This window comes from Sorex fumeus, unplaced genomic scaffold (assembly GCF_029834395.1).
Source record: "Sorex fumeus unplaced genomic scaffold, SorFum_2.1 ptg000029l, whole genome shotgun sequence".
Lineage (NCBI taxonomy): Eukaryota > Metazoa > Chordata > Mammalia > Eulipotyphla > Soricidae > Sorex > Sorex fumeus.
In genome coordinates, this window is record NW_026606086.1 from 17476054 (window position 1) to 17495534 (window position 19481).

At 62.0% G+C, this 19481-nt stretch overlaps 1 protein-coding gene across 1 annotated transcript in view; it reads left to right on the forward strand.

Annotated features, from left to right (window-relative positions):
• The window catches only part of RPTOR (regulatory associated protein of MTOR complex 1), a 61862-nt gene that overhangs the window by 24275 nt on the left and 18106 nt on the right, over positions 1–19481 (forward strand). Inside the window, exons 4-7 of the mRNA XM_056115756.1 lie at positions 3753–3911; positions 12109–12255; positions 15012–15187; positions 17977–18036. Coding sequence (XP_055971731.1) covers positions 3753–3911; positions 12109–12255; positions 15012–15187; positions 17977–18036 — 542 coding nt within the window. The remainder of the gene's footprint in view (positions 1–3752; positions 3912–12108; positions 12256–15011; positions 15188–17976; positions 18037–19481) is intronic.

Sequence of the window (19481 nt, forward strand, 5' to 3'; positions counted from 1 at the left end):
CGGGGCCTTGCTCAGATGCAGCCCCTTTGCGGAGGGTGGCACCTGGCCCGGCCTGGTGAGGGGCCTCGAGTCGGGAAGGGCTTCCCGCTCACCACGTGCCTTGGGCCTCATCCCGCAGTTCCCATCGGCCTTTAGCTGGGGGCCCCAACCCATGGGAACAGTGTCAGGCCTGGAGCGGGCGCACGCTGGCCTGTTCAGGGCCCTGCAGTCGGCCCTCCCCCACACCTGGCCCTGGCTTGCAGTTCGAGTGGACATGAGGAGCACCAGGACAGCTTGTGTGAGTGGTTTGTCAGTGTCCTGGTTCTGGATGAGAGTCCTATTGTTTTGTTTTATTTTTTAAGTCACACCCAGCAATGCTCAGGGATTCCTCCTGGCTCTGCACTCAAGAATCACTCCTGGCAGTGCTTGGGGGACCATGTGGGTTGCCGGGGATCGAACCTGGGTTGGCCGTGTGCAAGGCAAATGCCCTCCCCACTGTGCTGTGTCTCCGGCCCTTACCGTCTTGTTTTCCCCTGTGTCTCATGCAGCGGCTGCTGCAGCTGCACCATTGCACCCGCGCTCCCGTCTTCCAGGGAGAGGAATTGCTGCGCTCCTTGTCCAGGAGAGGTTGGGCCTGGAAGCCTCCCATTCTCTTCCCCCGGGACTCTTTCCTCTGGCTAGCCCTGAGCTCAGGAGCACTTTCCCCTTTCTTGTGCTGTGCTGTTTATCTCAGCACACCTCACAGGCAGCCATTGACGCCCAGGCCTGCACCGACTCCTCTGCAGAGCCTGGAGGGGGAGGAGTGTGGTTTGTTCTGCAGAGCCTGGGTGTGTGTGAGTGTGTGTATCTGGTTCTGTGGAGCCTGGGCTCCGTGTGTGTGTGTGTGAGGCTGGTTCTGCAGATCCTGGCCTGCTCTGTGTGTGTGTGTGTGTGTGTGTGTGTGTGTGTGTGTATCTGATTCTGTGGAGCCTGGGCTCTGTGTGGGGCTGGTTCTGCAGAGCCTGGGCTCTGTGTGTGTGTGTGTGTGAGTGTGTATCTGATTCTGTGGAGCCTGGGCTCTGTGTGTGTGGGGCTGGTTCTGCAGCCCTGGACTCTGTGTGTGTGTGTGTGTGTGTGTGTGTGTGTGGTGTGTGTGTGTGTGTGTGTGTGTGGCTGGTTCTGCGGAGCCTGGGCTCTGTGTGTATTTGTGTGTGTGTGCGCGCGTGCGCATGTGCGTGGCTGGTTCTGCAGAGCTGGAGTGTGTGTGGCTGACTGGAGCTGCCTGGTGGTGCTTTTATCCAGGCAGCAGCTGGCGTAGGAGTGAAGCTCCAGGGAGCCGTGAACCCAGAATGTGGCCCCAGTGTCTTGGCGGCTCACTGTGGGGGCCACATCTCAGCCCTCGCTGCAGACTCTGCCCGGGGCCTGTGCCCTCTGCCCCATGGCAGTGTGCCGTCCTCAGAGCAAGGCTGGGGTCTTCCTGGGGGTAGAGCACCTTTCCCCAGGCCAGTGTTGTGGGCAGAGGGGGATGGCTCAGGCTCCTTGAGGGCTGCTGCAGACCCCCTCAGCTTGGACGTGCTGCAGCCCCCCAGAGTGGCTGGGGAGGCCTGGCAGGGCAGAGACAGCCAGGCAGGGCAGAGACAGCCAGGCTGGCCGGTGTGTCCGGCACCAGGCTGGCCTCTCACCCCCCAAATGCTGTGTGCAGGTTCTTTGCTTCTGTGTCTTATTTTCAGTTTAAAACTTCCTGGTGGGAAATTTCCACGTCCACCCATCATCCGTCTCTAGCAGCTCCCCCTCCCCCCTCCCCCTCCTCCCTCCTCCCTCCTCCCTCTGCGCCACCACCCACGCCAGCTGCTGTGCAGATGAACTCCAGGGTCCTGGAACTCACAGTCAGTACTTCAGGCACATCACACACACACAGGGACAGAGACTTGGACACACAGGCACACTCAAGGACAGAGACACACACACAGGGACAGAGACACACACAGTGACACACACAGAGACACAGACACACATAGTCACAGGGACAGAGACATACACAGGGACACAGACACACACAGGAACACACACAGGGACACAGACACATAGAGATACAGACACACATAGACACACAAAGGGACAGAGACACACAGACACACACAGAGACACAGACATAGACACAGAGACACAGACATAGACACACACAGAGACACACATAGAGACACAGACAAACAGGGACAGAGACACGCACAGACACACACAGAAACACACACAGAGACACACAAAGGGACACAGACACATGGACACACAGACACACACAGACGCACACACAGGGACAGAGACACACACAGAGAACACAGACACACACAGGGACACACACACAGAGAGATATGGACACACATAGACACACACAGAGATACAGACACACACAGACACACACACACACAGGGACAGAGACACAGAGACACACACAGGGACAGAGACACACAGAGACACAGACACACACAGGGATAGAGACACACATAGGGATAAAGAGACATACAGACACACACACAGGGACAGAGACACGCATGTACGTACAGACACATATACACACAGACACATAGACACATGCAGGGACACAGGCATACACAGACACTCTGCTGTGCAGCCCCCGTGTGGCTAGGCGCGTGTGGTTACCTGTGGCTTGTGGCTGGGGGCACGGCCGGAGTCTCACCCTCTCTTAGCTCGGGGCAAGCCTGTCCTGTCCCTGTCGCTCAGGGCAGGATCCAGGGTGTGGCTGGATGGGGTCCCTGCTGGCAGGCTGGACCCCACCCTTGGAGCGTGCGGGCCGCTCGTCTCCTTCTGTCCGGAGAAACAGGGGGCACTGCCCAGCCTGGGGGCACCCCTGTGGGCAGGGTGGGCAGGCCAGCCCTTGGAGGCTCCCGCATGACCCTCCCCCCTGGAACCGTGAAGCTCTGGAGTCCTCTCTGGTCACGCCTGTGGGGACAGTGTGACATGAGGCATGTGTGGGGGACCCAGAGCCAGGCCACAGGCACTTTGGGGGCGCCTGTGGGGACAGTGTGACACGAGGAATGTGTGGGGGACCCAGAGCCAGGCCGCAGGCACTGTGGGGACTGCTCCCTGTCCAGCCCCGCCCCTCTTGGACCCCAGCTGTCCTTCAGGAGTGGCGCTCCCTCACCGCCTCTCCCGCACCCCAGGGACACGTGGCCCCGGCACAGGCCTGGCTCCTGGTTCACATCCTGTGGGAGTGGCGTCTCAGGCCGTGAGTGGACCAGACTGAGAGACAGTGACCACGAGCTTCTCGGGCCCCGGGGAGGGCGGTAGGCGTGGACCTGGGCCTGCCCTGGTGTTCCCCGGGTGGACGCTCCCTGGAGGAAGGTGCTGGCCATTGACCAGACTGCTTCCAAGTACCCGTGTGCTCTGCCCTCTCCCGTCCACACTGGGGCACATGCCTTCACACCGCGGCCTCCCAGAGGGACCCCATGGCCCATCAGGGCGGTCACTGGGCTTTGGACACCGTCAGGGTCTGGCCTGCTCTGTGTCTGGGGTGACATCACAGGCGTCTGGCCTGGCTCCTGTGGCGGCAGCTACGTTCCTGTTGCCTCTCACGGCCTGGAGCCGCGGCCAAGTGACCTGTGGCCTTCCTGCCCCTCTCCCTGCCCCGGCCAGGTGTCCTGTGGCCCTCCCCCGCCCTCCCTGCAGGCTTGGTGTCCTGCAACCCTCCCGTCCCTCCCCCTGCGGGCCAGGTGTCCTGCGGCCCTCCCCCTCCCCACAGGCTGGGTCGACCCCTCTGACTGCCCCTCTCCCCACAGGCGCGGTACAAGCAGAGCCTCGACCCCACCGTGGACGAGGTGAAGAAGCTGTGCACGTCTCTCCGCCGCAACGCCAAGGAGGAGCGTGTCCTCTTCCACTACAATGGCCATGGTGTGCCCCGGCCCACAGCCAACGGCGAGGTCTGGGTCTTCAACAAGGTGGGCGCCGGGGGTGGCTGTGTCCGCGGCTGAGGCAGGGAGCGGGTCCCAGCGGGCTCCTCTCGGCCCGCAGGCTGCTGGGCCGGTTCTGGGAGAGCCAAGGGACGCCAGCCGGGGACCCTCTGGGTCAGAGCCGAGTGTGCCGGCCGCCTTCCCAGTCGGGCTGGCCATAGTGGGTGTGGCTGGGCGCCCTGGGCGTCCGACCAGCTCCGCGCTATTGTGGGGTCTGTCTTCTCTCCGAGTTCCTGCTGCTGAGGGCTGGGACATGTGGCTTTCCCTGCCCGGACCCCGAGGCTGCCCTTGTGCTGCAGGACACGGGTGTGTGTCGGCTCCAGGCACCTGTGGTGCTGGCCTCGCTGGCCTGGTGCGTGTCCGCGTCCTCGTCCTTCTGTCTCCTTGTCCCTCCCCTCTGTCCATGCTGGCGTTTCTGTGAGCGTGTCACTGTCCCCGCCTGTTCTTGCCCACGATCTTCCCACCCCCACACACCCACCCAGACTGCCCCTCCCCTGTTCCCCCCACCACCACCACCAACGTGGGCACCCAGGGATGCGCGTGTCTGGCCTCCAGGCTCCTGTGTTTCCCGGCACACCCTCGTGGGGTCCCTGCCGAGCAATCATGCTCCCGGGTCCCCTGGGGAGGCCGCACGTGTCCTTCCCACTCACCGTGCTGGTCCTCTCTGTGGTGCTGTGCGTGTGGCGCCTTTGCGGCTGCCGCTCCCAGGACGAGGCTCTGGGAATGCTCCGTCCTGTTCCCTGTTGACGTCCCCTCTGGCAGATCGGCGTGCAGCTCCGTTTCCCATGCCACTGGTGCTTGCTGAGTGGGACTTTCCTGCTAGTGCCGTGCGCTGCGGCCTGGTACTGGGGCCCTGGGGCTCCCGGAGGTCCCCGGAGCTGCCTGGGCTGGCCCCGAGCAGGTGCTGCTCCTGACCCCTGGGGAGCCAGGTGCCTCTGGGCGGCCAAACAGGAAGCCCTCCCCTGGGCTCCGGTGCAGGAGCGGCTGGACAGGACAGACGCAGGTCCTTCCTGGCTCGCTGGAGATTCGCCCGCCCTTTTGTTGTGATGGTTCACGTATGGCCGGAGGGGCAGCATGGCGAGGGCCCTTGCCTTGTGCACAAGACAACCCTGGTTTGATCCCTGGCACCCTAGATGGTCCCCAGAGCACCGTTAGGAGTGAACCCTGAGCACAGCCAGGACTGTCCCCCAAAGCAAACCAAAACAAACCAAACCAAACCAAGCCAAACTAAAAGCCGACACCAGTAACGACAGACAAAACGATCTGTGAAAACACAGGAAAACTCTAGGCATATTTGTTTCAATTTTTTTCTAACAACAACAACAAAAAATGTCAGTATTTCCATAGAAGACCGGAGCAATACTGTAATCATTGGCATTGCTAGAACTCTCCACCCTACACCTCTAGAATCCGTGTCTGCAGGCAGAGTTAGACCCTGTACTGGGTCGTAGAGGTCCACGCAGGGGTCCAGCTTCAGTCCTTGGCACCGCATCGTCTCTCGAGCACAGAGCTGAGACTCAGACCCGGAGACTGGAGGGTGTAGTCCAGAACTGAAAGTAAATAAAATAAAAACGATAAAAATGCCTCAGTAAAGTTGGAAGGCTGGAGACTGCGCTGTGTTCACGGTGCTGCCGTTGTGGCATATCCGGAAGTCCTCAGACACACGTGTCAAAAGGTACTCAGGGGGAACTATAAATAATTCAGACGAAGCAATAATGAAATCATGCCTTGTTGGGATTTATAGGGTAGGTTACAGCAATGCTTTAAGGAAAGAAACGGGAGCAGAACTCAGCAGAATGGGAAGTAAGCAGGAGAGGGAGGTAACAGCTGAAATTTGTTTTCTTGAAAAGATCAATAAAATTGACAAGCCAGACAGATGAAGCCCTGCAGAGCGTGCGACTCCACCAGCACTCGGGAAGGGAGGCTGGCTGGACACGGGCTGATGGGGGCAGGGTGGGCTCAGAGTGGCCGGTCCCGGGGCTGGTGGAGGGCACGGGGAAGCCCAGTGACCAGGCCGGGGCTCAGAGTGACCAGGCCAGCCCAGGCTGGTGAAGGGCGGGCGGGCAGGGCTCTGCAGAGCCCTCAGCGCTGGAGTGGGGGTTACTTCAGGACCCCAGAGATCCATGTCCTGACTTGGTGTCCCGCCCCTGCCGCCCCCCAGCCGAGAGCCACTCAGATTGGCCCCTAGTTTTAAAAATAGAAACTCGAGGAAATGTCAGTAGTTTGAAGCCAACCAATGTAACACTTTTAGATGGAAAGGGGCCTTAAAATAGAACTTGGAGAAGTGACCGGAATAGCCGGGAATCTGAGTAGCTCCTTCGTGCACCGAGCCGGGCTCACCTCCAGCGAGCAGGCAGCCCGGGGCCCTCCGGCACGCCTCTCCCCCGCCTCTGCCAGCGACCGCCTGGAGGACGCCAAGGTCCTGGACTGTGAGGTGCGGCCATGCCAGCGAGTCCCCACAGACCTCTGTCCACCTGCTTGTCTCCAGGGGCCTTTCTGCTCGGACTCTCCAATGACTGATCTTTCTTTTGAGTACCCAGGCATGGGCCACCGTTTTTCTAAGTGCAAAACCATTGGATCACAGCAGCTGCCCACAGTTCTTTTGCTTTGACACTCGTAAAATGAAGCACGTGTTCGTCAAGATAAACCTTGTTTGGGGCCGAAAGCACACCTGAACAATTTTAAAAGCGCAGAAATCACTGTGTGTACTGCAAACTCACAATGGAATCAAACCAGGAATCAACAACAGATAGACAGCTGGGAAATCCTCAGGTCCATAGGGCTTAAACGACATGCTTCTAAATAACATGAGTCAAAGAACTGTCTCGAGAGAAGTTTTAGAACATTGAATGAAATGGAAATGAAAACACAATTTGATGAAGTTTGTGGGCTCCATCAGAGACAAGACTGAGTTTTATGGAGTTGAATATGTGCATTAGAAAAGAAAAACTTTATTTATTTTGCTTTTTTGAGTCTCACCCAGTGATTCTCAGGGATTACTCCTGACTCTTCACTCAGGAATTACTCCTGGTGGTGCTGGGGGACCATATGGGATGCGGAGGATTGAACCTGGGTCGGCCACGTACAAGGCAAACGCCCTACCCGTTGTGCTATCGCTCAGCCCAAGGAAAGAAAAGCTTTAAAATCAACAATTTAAGTTTCTTCCTGCAGAAAGTAGGTAGGAACTGATTAAAAATCAGGTGGAGGGGGCTGGAGCAATAGCACAGTGGGTAGGGCATTAGCCTTGCATGTGGCCGACCCGGGTTCGATTCCCAGCAACCCATATAGTCCCCTGAGCACCGCCAGGGGTAATTCCTGAGCGCAGAGTCAGGAGTAGCCCCTGTGCATCTCTGGGTGTGACCCAAAAAGCAAAAAAAAAAAAAAAATCAGGTGGAGAGAGAATACAAATTAGAGTAGAAATTAGTGAAATTGGAAAGCGGAAGTCGAAAGAGAAAAATCAATGAAAACATAAGCTGGTTTTTGGCGAAGGTCTGTGAAATGAATAAACAGTCAGCCGCTGGGGAGGACGGAGGGGGCCCACGGCCTGGGCTGAGGTGGGGGCCAGCCCACACCTGCCGAGAGCCCCCCCGGGTGCTCGGTCACCCTCTGAATCATTTCCCACCATGCCCACCGCTGGCCGCTCTCTGCCTCCAGGTATGGGGAAGCGAGGGACGGACAGTTCCTGAAAGACACCATCCCTCAGCCTGGGAGAGCTGGAGTCACTTATTACAGAAATCGGATAAAAAATTCATGACCTTCCGGAATGGAAAGCCTTGCGGGCGGAGGAACCCGGCCTGACGAGGGAGCGGCGTTTCCTGGTCTGTCAGAGCTGGGAGCAGGAAGACGGCCCTGACTCATTCTCCGAGATCCAGCCATGACGCTCCAAGAAGGAGCTCCAGGTCTCACGACGCGTGTAAACACGCCCAGCTATGTGTGTGTGTGAGTCTGAGGCCCGTCAGGTGTGAGCTGTCCCCGCCCCGAGCTGTCCACCACGGCAGCACGCTGATGAGGAAGGCCTCAGGCACCGGCTCCCACGGGAGAAGCTTCCAGAGAGCCCGGAGCTGGGGTCTCTCGCTTAGTGCGTGACAGCTGTAGGCAGGGACACCCCTCCCCCTGCCCCCGTGGCATCCTGGAGCTTCCCACTGAGATTCTGGAGCAGTCCCGGGATCCCCCCCCTCCAAAGCCCACAGGGACTCTTCCTGTGGAGACGCGGGCACAGGCTGGGAAGCGATGGGCACACAGGGCCGCAGGGTGGTCCAGCGGGCAGCTAGGCGGAGGCCAGGGCCCAGCCACCCAGTATCGTCACCTGCCTCCGTGAATTGAGATGAGGTTTACGGCCTGCAGCACGAGGTTCGCCAGCACACGTGCACACCCTTGTGTGCACGCAGGCGGGAGCTGCAGAGGCCCTGGGCCTTCGGGGACTGAAGTGGCTGAAAGGAGGCTCGACTGGGTGAGGGGACCAGGCTGGGGCCAGGTGCAGAAGCATGCGAGCCCAGCTGTGGGCCCTGGCCGGCGGCCGTCCTGCCCGCTCAGGCTCCAGAGGCTGGTGCGTGTGTCCCACGTGTCCGCTCACTGGGCGTGAGTGCTTCGAGAGGCCGAAGTGGGCGTTACTATCGTCATTCAGCTCTGCCAGGACTGTCACACCTCTAGGCTTCGGTCACGGAAGCCAGAGCAGGGCCGGGCTTCATCAGCTGCCAGATCCGCGGAGCCGTCCCAGTCTTGGGGGGACGGTGCGGTCAGCGCCGTTGGTGACCTGTCACTTCCGCGGGGGCTTTCTACGCGCTCGGCCTCAGGGCGACAGGCGAGGGCCACTCCGGGCGGCGAGTCTGCTGCGTCCTACGGCTGCCTGTGGCCCAGGGTCTCGCCGTCGTGTCTCTGTCTCTTCCCCACAGGCTCCCCCAGGTGTGCGAGCAGCTGCCAGGAGGCAGTTCCAATAGTGTCCATGACCTCGACGGCTGGGCTCTGTGGAAGGGGCAGGGCGCGCATCCCTGCGTCCTCTGCCCCGCCCTGCTGTCCCCACGTCTGCCCCCGGCCTCCCCGGGCCTCAGGGACGGTTACAAAGGCATCTGGACGGGCTGCCCCCTCCCAGCCATGGCTTCCCCGCTGCCCCCAGAGCAGAGCACAGCTCCTGTCCGCTTCCTCCTTGGCCAGAGTCCACAGAAACCCCCAGATGGGGGCTGCGCACGCGCCTCACCCAGCAGCCTGTGAGACCTGTCCCGCACCCGGCCCGGCCTGCCATCCCCACCGGTCACTCCTCTCTCTCACTGCAGCTGAGGGCCGGGCGGGACAGCGCTTCAGGGAAGTACCAGCAACTCCTGATAACAGCGCCTCTCAGGGCCGCTTCGGTCCCCCTAGAGCCCGCGTACGCTGGGCGCTGAGCCGGAGCGAGACACAAGCGGTCCCTCCTGAGAGCCATAGGACAGTGCAGCTGGGTCCCAGCTGGTACCCCGAGATCACCAGGAGAGAGAGACCCCTGAACACCACTGGGACCCTGTCCCTGGGTCAGGACGCCCCTCGGGGCCTGCGCGGGGCAGGAGGGTGGCTCGGGCCAGACTATAGAACAGCACGTGACCACGCCAGGGGGCAGTCTCAGCCATCTGCACTGGCTGGGTGGGGTGTATTGGGAGGGCCAGGGGCTCGGGGGGCGGTGAGGGGCTCGGGGCTTGTGTGGGGCCCGGCCCTTGCGGTGCCTTTGCCAGGTACCCGGCGCGGCCCCTCCAGCTCCGCCGTGTGCTCGGCCCCCTGGGATGAGCGGGGCGCTGGGACCTTGTTCTTGATGTTGAATAGAGCCTGACAGATGAAGTGGGCTGTAATGAATAAATTATCCGAAACCCATTTCTCCTCTTGCCTGGAATGGAAACGCGGCCTTGACTGGCTTTCTGGGACGGAGGGCGGGGCACGAGGAAGCGTCCTGTCCCCTGTGGGGGTGGAGGGGCCGCACGTGGTGCGGGACCCCCAGGGGCGCCTCAGGCCCCACAGGCCCCTGCTCGGAAGTCCAGCCCTGCCCTACTGCCACCACTGTGCCCCCCTGTCCCCTGCTGTCCCCCCCCGTCCCCTGCTGTCCCCGCGTGCTGGCACAGGCTGCCCAGGCGTGTCCGTCCGGCTGTTCTCACACACAGCACAAGCAGCACCTGGGAAATGGCCCCACCTGAGCGGGGGCTGGGGTAGGGTCCCATCTGTTCTGCGGTGGACACGGCAGGCGCTTCTGAGAGCCTGTCCCACAGGCTCTGTGCACAACCCAGCAGCAGCCGCGTGCCCTTTGGTCACTCCCTGGTCACCAGGGGCGTCCTCTTCCGGCCTCCTTCCACTTTGCGTGGCTGACGGGGTGTGGTTGGGTGGCTAATGGGAGGGAAAGCAGGAAGGAAGGAAGGAGGGAGGGAGGGAGGGAGGGAGGGAGGAAAGATTCTCATTGAAACTTGGTTTCTGCTGACCTGGGACGGCCGAGAGATGCCGGGGCCGTGGGCCTGTGGGCGTCCTGGCATCAATCACCAGCACCAGGATTGGTGCTGTGCTCTGCACCTCTCAAAACCCTACTTCGATTCTATTTTAAAGCATGATGCCACAATAAGAATGAAGGGTTGTTTTTTTTTTTTTAAGGAAAGAAACTTTTTATAGTTAAATCAGAATATGAATGTTTTGGTGCTGGAGCTCTAGTAAGCAGGGAGGGCTCTTGCCTTGCACTTGATGGACCCGGGTCTGATCCCCAGCATTCCATATGGACCCCGAGTCTGCCAGGAGTGATCCCTGAGCATGGCCACCTGTGAGCCCGCCCCCTCACACAGAACACAAGCGTCTCTGCATGATTCCTGCTCGCCTGTAGACTGAGTTGCCTGTGTCTTTTGCCTTTTTATATATTGCTTCCCATTTTTCTGTTAAAAAACAGACAGCAGCTTGTCCACACACACACACATAACTTAAATACAAATCTGCATATGTATTTACTATTTTATTCTGGAGTTATTTCATTTTGACCGGGGTTCCGTGGTGTTTGCCGTTGGATCTCTTTCGAGGTGCCTGAGTTCTGTGGGCGCCTTGGGAAGCGTGCGTCTGTGTCGTGGTCCCGCCCATGTCCCAGGCTGGCGTCCGGGGTGGCAGTATTGGATGGTTTGATTTTGCAGAATCACTTTGCTCACAGAGCGCAAATGCCACCTTCATTACAATTATATATGTGGCTCTATTTCTGGATGTTCTCAGCCGACTGTCCTGGCCTCCCAGTGCCGCTCTGTAATTACCGTAGATTTATTGCGTGTTTAGGGTCCTCACTGCTGGGCTGCTCATTATTCTTCATTAATTTTTTTTTCCCTCATCTGCACCAACTTTAGGATCCACTCATCAGATGCCACATGAGAAGCCCTGGTGCGGTTCTGTCGGGCTCGGGGGCCACCTGGATCTCAGTGAGGTCCCGAGGGGCGGGGGCAGGCCACGGGCAGATCTTTGGCATCCACTTACGTCATGCCCACACTGAACCCACACGCGCCAGCACGAGCCCTCCAGTGCTGGCACCGAAGGCTTGGCTGTGCGTATGGCGGTAGCCTTGGGCTTCACCTGTCCTGCTTCCGTCTACTTTGTGCTCCCTGCGGTTCCTGCCCCTTGCCGGCACCCCCTTCACCCTGCCCCGGGCCACCGGCTTCTCGGGAGCTGGTGCTGGGCCCCAGGCAGGCACGTAGATGATGTAGGTGTCTGCCCGACACATGCTTTCTGCAACAGCTTAAGGTGGTCTCTGCAGCCTTCGTGTTGAGTTCTGAGATCCCTGCCAGCTCATGGCCCTGTGTGAGAAGCAGGGTCCGACTCGCTGCGGGTGCCAGAGCTGCCCCCGCTCCTAGCCCCAATTCTAGCCCAACCTCGGTCTAGCCTCCGCACCCCCCCCCCCCGCCACTCCCCACCTCCCCATCTAGCCGCCCGTCCCGGCTCTGTGGGTCCCTCTGCCCTCGGAGCATCTCTGAGGCTGTCCCCATGTCTGGGCGCTGGGCGCTGGACGCTGGTGCCCTCTAGAGAGGTGGGCGGCAGTTTGGTGCCCTCCTGGGGAAAAATCGGGGGGGGGGGGGCCGCCCCTGCACAGGAGACTCAAGGCCGGGCTGCTCCCCAGTGCTCGGAGTCCAGCATCCACTCCAACACTCGCAGCGGCCGAGGGGCTCCGGAGATCGTGGCCCCCTCAGGGCTGAGCAGCCTGGCCTTTGTCTTGCAGAACTACACGCAGTACATCCCGCTGTCCATCTATGACCTGCAGACCTGGATGGGCAGCCCGTCCATCTTCGTGTACGACTGCTCCAACGCCGGCCTCATCGTCAAGTCCTTCAAACAGTTCGCGCTGCAGAGGGAGCAGGAGCTGGAGGTGAGGGCAGGCGGCCGAGAGCCGGCCAGGTGGCAGTGCTGTCGGCTGAGTGATGCTGCGCGGGACTGAAGGAGCCCCAGCCTCTGCCCTGATGGTCAGCCGTGGGGTCAGAAGACACAGGGTATCCGCTGCGTCCAAAGCACCGTGCTGGGTGCCCTGGTCGGGACAGAGGGCCAGGCCTTGCTGTCAGCACCTCACTGGGGTCTCTGTCAACAGAAGGGGTTCCTGACAAGCACTGCGATCCAGAGCACCTAGGGTGGGGCACACTCCCTGTCAGGGAACTTCACAAAAACCCTTTTGTGTTGCTAGTGGTTGGGGCCACACCTGCTGGCTTAGGGGCTTCTCCTGGCTCTGTGCTTGGAAATAACTCTGGCAGGCTCCAACCTAAGCCTCCCGGGTTTATGCCTGCTGGAACCTCAGCGGTGGAACCTGGCGCCCTCCTGGCCCCACCCAGCCTGGGTCTACGCCTCCCTGGGTCCGTGTGCCTGTGTTTCTGGAGGCTGTAGATGTCGACCTCTTCCCTCCATCTCAGGGACACCAGGGCTGGCTGGTCCTGATGCAGGCGTGGAGCAGTGGCAGGACAGCCCTGCCCACGACCGGACCTCCTTGAGACCAGCTCTGCCTCTTGTCTGCAGCCTTCTCATCACGGGGCAGGTGACTGTCTTGTGCTTCCCAGCTCGCTCACTGTTCCTGGCTGTTGTACAGCTGGTGTCTTGCATAAACAGCGGAAATTAAAGCGATAAAATCGGGTTCATTCATCTGGGCAGCGTCCCCCAGGGAGCGCTGAGCCACGCGCGCGTCACTGGTGAGAAACGCTGCCCCCTTTGAGCCGGCGCAGGGGAGGGCGCGTGAGCGGCGGCTGGCGGCCAGACGGGCCTCGGCCCTGCTCTGGGGCCCTGACACCAGAGTTTGCATCCTGGCACCAAGCGCCTCTTCCCGTCCCCCCAATGTCTGAGGGAGAAATGCCACCACCTGAGCCCGTGAAGCCCATCACGGGCCACTGAGCGCGAATCCAAGGGGATGGGTGTGCAGGGCCACCGGGGCTCCTAGAAGCAGCCGCCAGGACGGCTGCTGACAAGGCAGCGTCCCTGCCCGGGCCACGGCCCTGCCCAACCCCGGAGGCCCCCACGCAGGCTGAGGGTGAAGGGCCACCGTGCATGAAGTGGTCAGGTCAGAGGTCAGAGGTGGCCAGGGCGGCTTCTGAGGTGCCAGGAGTGTGGGAGCCCCTAGCAGGGCGTGGACAGTATCCTGTGCCCATCCTGCAGCCTCACTGACAGCCTCAGTGACGGCCTCGGGCCAGCTCGCCACTTTGCACAGCAGGGAAGGGGGGAGGCACCCGCCAGCTCCCAGCGCCTCCCCCCTCCCATCCCCCGAGCTATGGCCCCTGTGCTGTCAGCGTAAGGAGGAAGCAGCTGAGGAAACTCCCATGTTGTCCTGACACGGGAGGGGACGCAGCAGGAAACCGCAGCTGTCCCCCGGTCGCAGCCAGAGAAGGGGCGTCCGACAGGGGCTGCGGGGTCCCTGTCCCTGCACCCCGAGCCGCCTGGGAGTGACCTGAGTGCAGGGGCGCAAGCGGGAGGGGCCAGTCCAGCGGGGCCTGCCCTGCGGGGGTCCGTGCCGAGGGTGTCCTCGGTGGCACTTCGTGTCCCTCCCACCCCAGGACCCGGGATGGGGCCAGTTCGGCAGTGACCGCTGTGGGGTGAGGCCGGGCACAGTGGGAGGTGCTCGCAGAGTCTGATGCGAGCCCACCCTGGCCAGGCCTCACTGCTGTGAGCCCCAGAGGGTGGCGTCTGAGAGGCGGGTGGGCTCCGGAGGGGGGCGGGCGGCGTCTGAGGGGGCCGGGGGAGGGGGCGGGGTCTGCGGGGGTCCTCACCAGCAGCTCTGGGCTCGGTTGTTCAGCAGCAGATGGTCTGTGCTGGCTCTGCTGGCCACGGGCAGTGCTGAGGTCGTCTCTGGATCCTGCCCAACCTTCCAGAAGGTTCTTGTGGGCTCAGAAAGATGAGCACGTTTCTGGGCACCCCCAGAGTCACGCCCGCCGCTTCTCTGCTGCCTCATTCTCATTCCTGTGTGCCGGGGCCAACCCTGGGGGGTGCCGGGCGCCGCCTCTCCTGGCAGTGCTCAGGGCCAGGTGGTGCCAGGGAAGTGGCCGGGCCCACGTGCTATGGCGTCAGGCTGTCCCTGACTCACCAGGGGCCCCTGGTGTGTCCAGCACAGGACGGCGTGGGGGTTCCACCTCAGCCCTGCAGGTCCCGTGTGCTTGGCGAACCTCATAGCCCACCGCCCTGTCGGGGGGTACAGGAACAGGCGCCCTGGTCACCTAGGATGGTGCCAGTGAGGGCCGGGCCTGAGCACCGTCGTCTGTCCCCCAGGGGTGTGCAGTGCTTTGCTCCCGGCCCTCTGGCAGCCGGCCGAGACACGGTTTCCCCCTTCACAGCCCAGTTCTTCCTCACAGACAAAGTCCTGGACCTGGCAAGGCAGTGAATGTGTGGCCGACTTGAGCCCTGGTGCCCCCACTGTGCCCCCCGAGTACCCCCCACCACACCTCTGAGCCTAGGACAGGATGTATCCCCGGGTTTGCATCTGCTTCTGCTGGGTGGGTCTGGCTCGTGCCCTCTTGCGCGCAGACGAGGAACTATCACACCCTGCGGTCCAGCACGTGCAGACGCAGCAGTGGGGGTGGACTCGGCCCGGGTCCCAGGGCTGAGCCCAGGCCGCGGCTCTGCTGGCCAGTCATGCTCGGCTCTCCCTGCCCTCAGGTGGCGGCCATCAATCCCAACCACCCACTGGCCCAGATGCCCCTGCCGCCATCCATGAAGAACTGCATCCAGCTGGCCGCCTGCGAGGCCAACGAGCTCCTGCCCATGATCCCCGACCTCCCCGCCGACCTCTTCACCTCGTGCCTGACCACCCCCATCAAGATCGCCCTGCGCTGGTGAGTGCTGGCATGGGGAGATGGGGCGTCCTGCCCTCGCACCGCCTCCCCTCCCCCAGCTGCTCGCCCCAGGAGACGCCACTGTGTGACCTGCTCTGACAGACGGAACAGGGCCCAGCAGCCCCCACACAGCCCGGGTGGCATGGGGGCGTGGTGGCCGTCCAGGAACAGCCACGCATGTGTCTCAGGACCACCAGACCACTTAGGTTCCTCATTCGGGACCAGAGGAAGAGCAGGGACTGGGACCCAGGAGACTGGGGTGCAAGTGACCAAGTGGACACATAGATGTCCCCGGAGTCCAGCAGGGGGTGGCCAAGCCCAAACGTGGACGGAGAGTAGAGCCGAGAAGCAAAGATGTGACGGCGAGGGGGTCCAGCCCCTAAAGGGCAGAGCGCCCCAACACGAGAGGCCAGCTCGGGGTCCCTAGCAGGCTCAGTGCCCCCTCTGCACCTTCCCACGGCCGTTTCTCTGGCGTCTGGAGCTTTCATTTGGTGTCTTTGTTGTTTGGGGCCGCCTGGGGCATTCGGGCTGCTCGCTAGTCGGGATCATTCCTGTCGGTGCCTGTGGGAGCACCACTCGCTCGGGTTCCCTCTGCCGCATCTGGGCTGGCGTGACGAGCTTCCCGAGCCTGTTGCCACCGTCCCATAGATCCTGCTTGGGTACAGACGGCAGCGTTTGTTTCTGTTGCCCTTGAAATAGCGACTAAAACCCACATTTGTGCTGAGACTCACGCCGGGCGCAGCCGTGCCAGGAAGCACGTTGCCCTCTAGAGCAGCTAATTTCAGTGCCCCGGTGGGGGCCCATCGCGGTGGCCCTCCTGGGCTGTCAGCTGTCAGCCGCCCGCACTTCCGCCGGCCCGCTCTGCTCTTACGCGGGATCCAACACCAGGACCCTATTTTTAGAGGCAGGTGAGAATTAGTGCTGGCCTGGAAAGCACCAGCCTCAGGCTGCGCCAGGGGCGTCAGAGACTGCACAGAGGACCACCCGCCTCTCCCCACCCAGGCTTGTCTTGAGACAGAGCAAATGCAACTGCTTGGGGCTGTGGGCTGTGCTGCCAGGCGTGTTCCCAGCTGTGTGTTGCACAGCCGCGTCCCTCCCTGGAGAAGGGCCAGGGTCCCATGGGAGGGGACAAAAATTCCTGACACCCCCCTCCCCCTCCCCCCCCCCCCCCCCCCCCCCCGTGGCCCAGGCCGCCCGTTCTGGCCTCGGGTCCATCACCAGGGAAGCCGCTCCCAGCGCTGGCCCAGTAGAGGCCCTCCAGCCAGTCGTCTTGGCGCTGCTAAGTCATTCACAGCTTCAGGTGTTCCAGAAGGAGTTTCCCAGGTTACCACGAACCCAAACAGCGTGACGCAGGGGACTCCGGGCTCGGGGCCACACCCGCGGCGCTCAGGCCAGCTTCTGGAGCTCTGGGGGCCTGTCTGCTGCTGGGTAGGGAGTAGTGTCTGGAGGAGGGGGCTTCCGAGGGTGCGTTTATTGCCCCCACAAAGGAGCCATTAAAGCCCCCACCAGGCCTGGTGCCAGCTGGAGTCAGGCCCTGGGGCGCAGGGGGCTTCCTGCCCCTCGTCTCTCTTGCTTTCCCCTTGGGTCTCTAGTCTCCGTGAAATGACAGGTCCTTCGTGCCTGGCTCAGACTCGCGCCATCAGCACCGCCAGCCCCGGGCCGCCCCTCTCCGTCTCTGCAGCTCTCACACTGTGGCTCCATTGCCGAGGGGCTTCCCCCGGGCCCGCCCCCTTGAGCGCGGCCCACTGAAGCCCCCTCTTGTGCTTTCTCTCCATGGCCACAGTGCCTGAGTGCCCCCAGTCAGGGACAGCTTACTGCCTGGACAGAAACCTGCGCTGGGTCCCCCACCCCAGTAACAGGGACAGAGCTGGGGGCCCCTCGTGCTCAGCTCAGCATACGTCCCAGGGCTGATGGTCACCACAGCCAAGCACATTCCCCTCTTATTCGTGGGGACACGAATGTGCATGTGAGAGTGTGTGCATGTATATGAGTGTGTGTGCGTGTGTATAAGTGCAGTTGTGTGCAGACGTGTGTGCGTGCACATGTGTGCAGGTGTATGTGTGTCCGGGTTTGCCAGCAGGGTGCTCTGTCTGGTGGCAGGCAGAACCCCCACAGCAGCCCTCATTTGCACGTGGCTGAGCAGCTCTCCAGGACGTTTCCATTCCTCCCTCTACTTTCATCAAGTCAACGCGAGATGTCAGGAACGTGCAGAGCCGTCCCAGGTGCCCCGACTCCACGTGAGGGAGGGAGGCCACAAGGCTTGGGGCTGAGGCGAGCGGCCAGGAATGCCGCCCACAGACCGTTAGCCAGGAAACAGTCGTGTGTGGGAGATAAGGCCAGTCCTCCTGGCGGGGTGGACCCGGGGCCAGCTGCATGCCAGAAGGCCAGCTCAGCCCCGCAGATCCCGGACGGCCACTGCCCGGGCTCGGCAGGTGGATCAGGTTTTCCAAACTGTTCATTTCATTCCGGGCCGTGGACGAGCCCAGAGACCCCACTGTCCTCTGCCGCAGAGCAAGTGGGCTTGGTGGGCCAGCGGGAGTGAGCAGTGCCCTGGGGCAGGAGAGGGTCCTGGGTGTGGCCAGCCTGCATCTGTCCCCCTCTTGAGGGCTCATCCTCTTCTGTCTGCTTCTCGTGAGTGACTGTCAGAGCTATTGCTGGGCAGCAGAGAGTGGTCCAGGTGCTTCCTCACCCTGGTGCACCGTGCCGAGGCCGAGCCAGCTGTGCGCTGGGTTGGACCTGCGCATTGGCCGTGCCGAGCCCCACTGGGCTGACCCGCTCATCTCTTCCAGGTTCTGCATGCAGAAGTGCGTGAGCCTGGTGCCTGGCGTGACCCTGGACCTGATAGAGAAGTGAGTACCGCGTGTCTGTGAACCCTGCAGGCCCCCGCCCTGGTCACTGGCTCTGTTGGTCTGTGCTATGGGTGCATTGTGGCGTGTCCTGGCCTGACCGTTTGCTCTGAGTCAACTGCCTAGTGAGCTGAAGCCCTTTTCTCCCAATCCGTGCCTGACTACACCTAGAGGAAAGCAGAAGCAATGACGGGCGGGGCTGGCGCCAGGGCACCACCGGGTACCCCCGAGCACAGAGCCTGGAGCCCCACACCACACAGGGCTCAGCAGCTCAAGTCACAGCTCCAGGTGGAAGGTGGTGGGGTGCCTGTGGCCAGCGCAAGAGCCTGGCTCTGCGCCTTGGTGTCGCTGGGGTGGAGCTGGCAGAGGCTGGCGCTGGGCCGGTGTCCTGGGAAGCCCATCACCCTCCGGGGCTCACAGGGCCCAGCCACCTCCCCCTTCTGGGGACACAGGGGCAGGACAGTGGCCAATGAACACATCCCTGGGGACCGGGAAGGGCCCCTGAGCCCCACGCACGGCCGGACACAGCACACAGGCCACTTCCTAGCACTCTGCCCACACACCCGCCGTCCCCTCAGGTGTCGTTTTGGGATTCCAGGTGCCACCGCTGGTACTGTCTCCCCAGGCTCTGGCCTGTGACTGCAGGGATGGAGGAAGGTGCTGGGTCCCGGGTGGGGCTGTGAGCTTTGACAGAACAAGGACACCCCCATGTGTGGTGAGCACAGCTGGGGTCCCAACTAGCCCAAGCCCCCGCCAACCCTGCACAATTCTGAGGGAGGCCAAGAGGAAACGGCCTTTGGGCGCCCCCTGATTTGTGGGTGTGTGCAGAGGGTCAGGCCACCCGGGGCCCAGGGCTTTCCCAGGCTGTGGGTGGGAGGGGCCTGGAGAAACCAAGGGATGTTGCAGGACCCGTGGCCTGGGGCCTGATTCCTGACCCTGCCCCATGTGGTCACCTCCCGGGAGGGTGCAGCTGGCCATCGGTCTCAGCCCGAGTTGTCCCACAGCCCAGCAGTGTCTGCGCGTCCCTGCGGGCAGGCCGGGCGGGGTGCAGGCTCACTCCAAGCTTAGCGGAAAGGAGTCTGTCCCATGATTAAGCAGCTCTCGTGGCGGCTGTCTCTAATGATCTGAGCACGGCTAACGGATGGGCCACGTCCGCCAGGCGCTGAGACCCGGGCTTGGAAATTAAGGCGCATTTTTCAGATTGAAACAAAGTAATGAAACGCTTAACGGCTATAGAAATATGAGGGTCCCCAGTGAGCCCTGAGAACAGGTCGTGTGCCGGGCGTGAGGCGGCTCTCGGCTCTCAGGCGCCAGGATCGCTCCCTCCCAAGCGCTGCTCAGGGCCCGCACCGGGCGGCCTGTGTCTGGGAGCACTGGGGAGAGAGTGCCCTGGTGGGGGAGGGGGGCACATGGTCACCGGCTCCGGGGTCAGGCAGGCATGGCGGGGC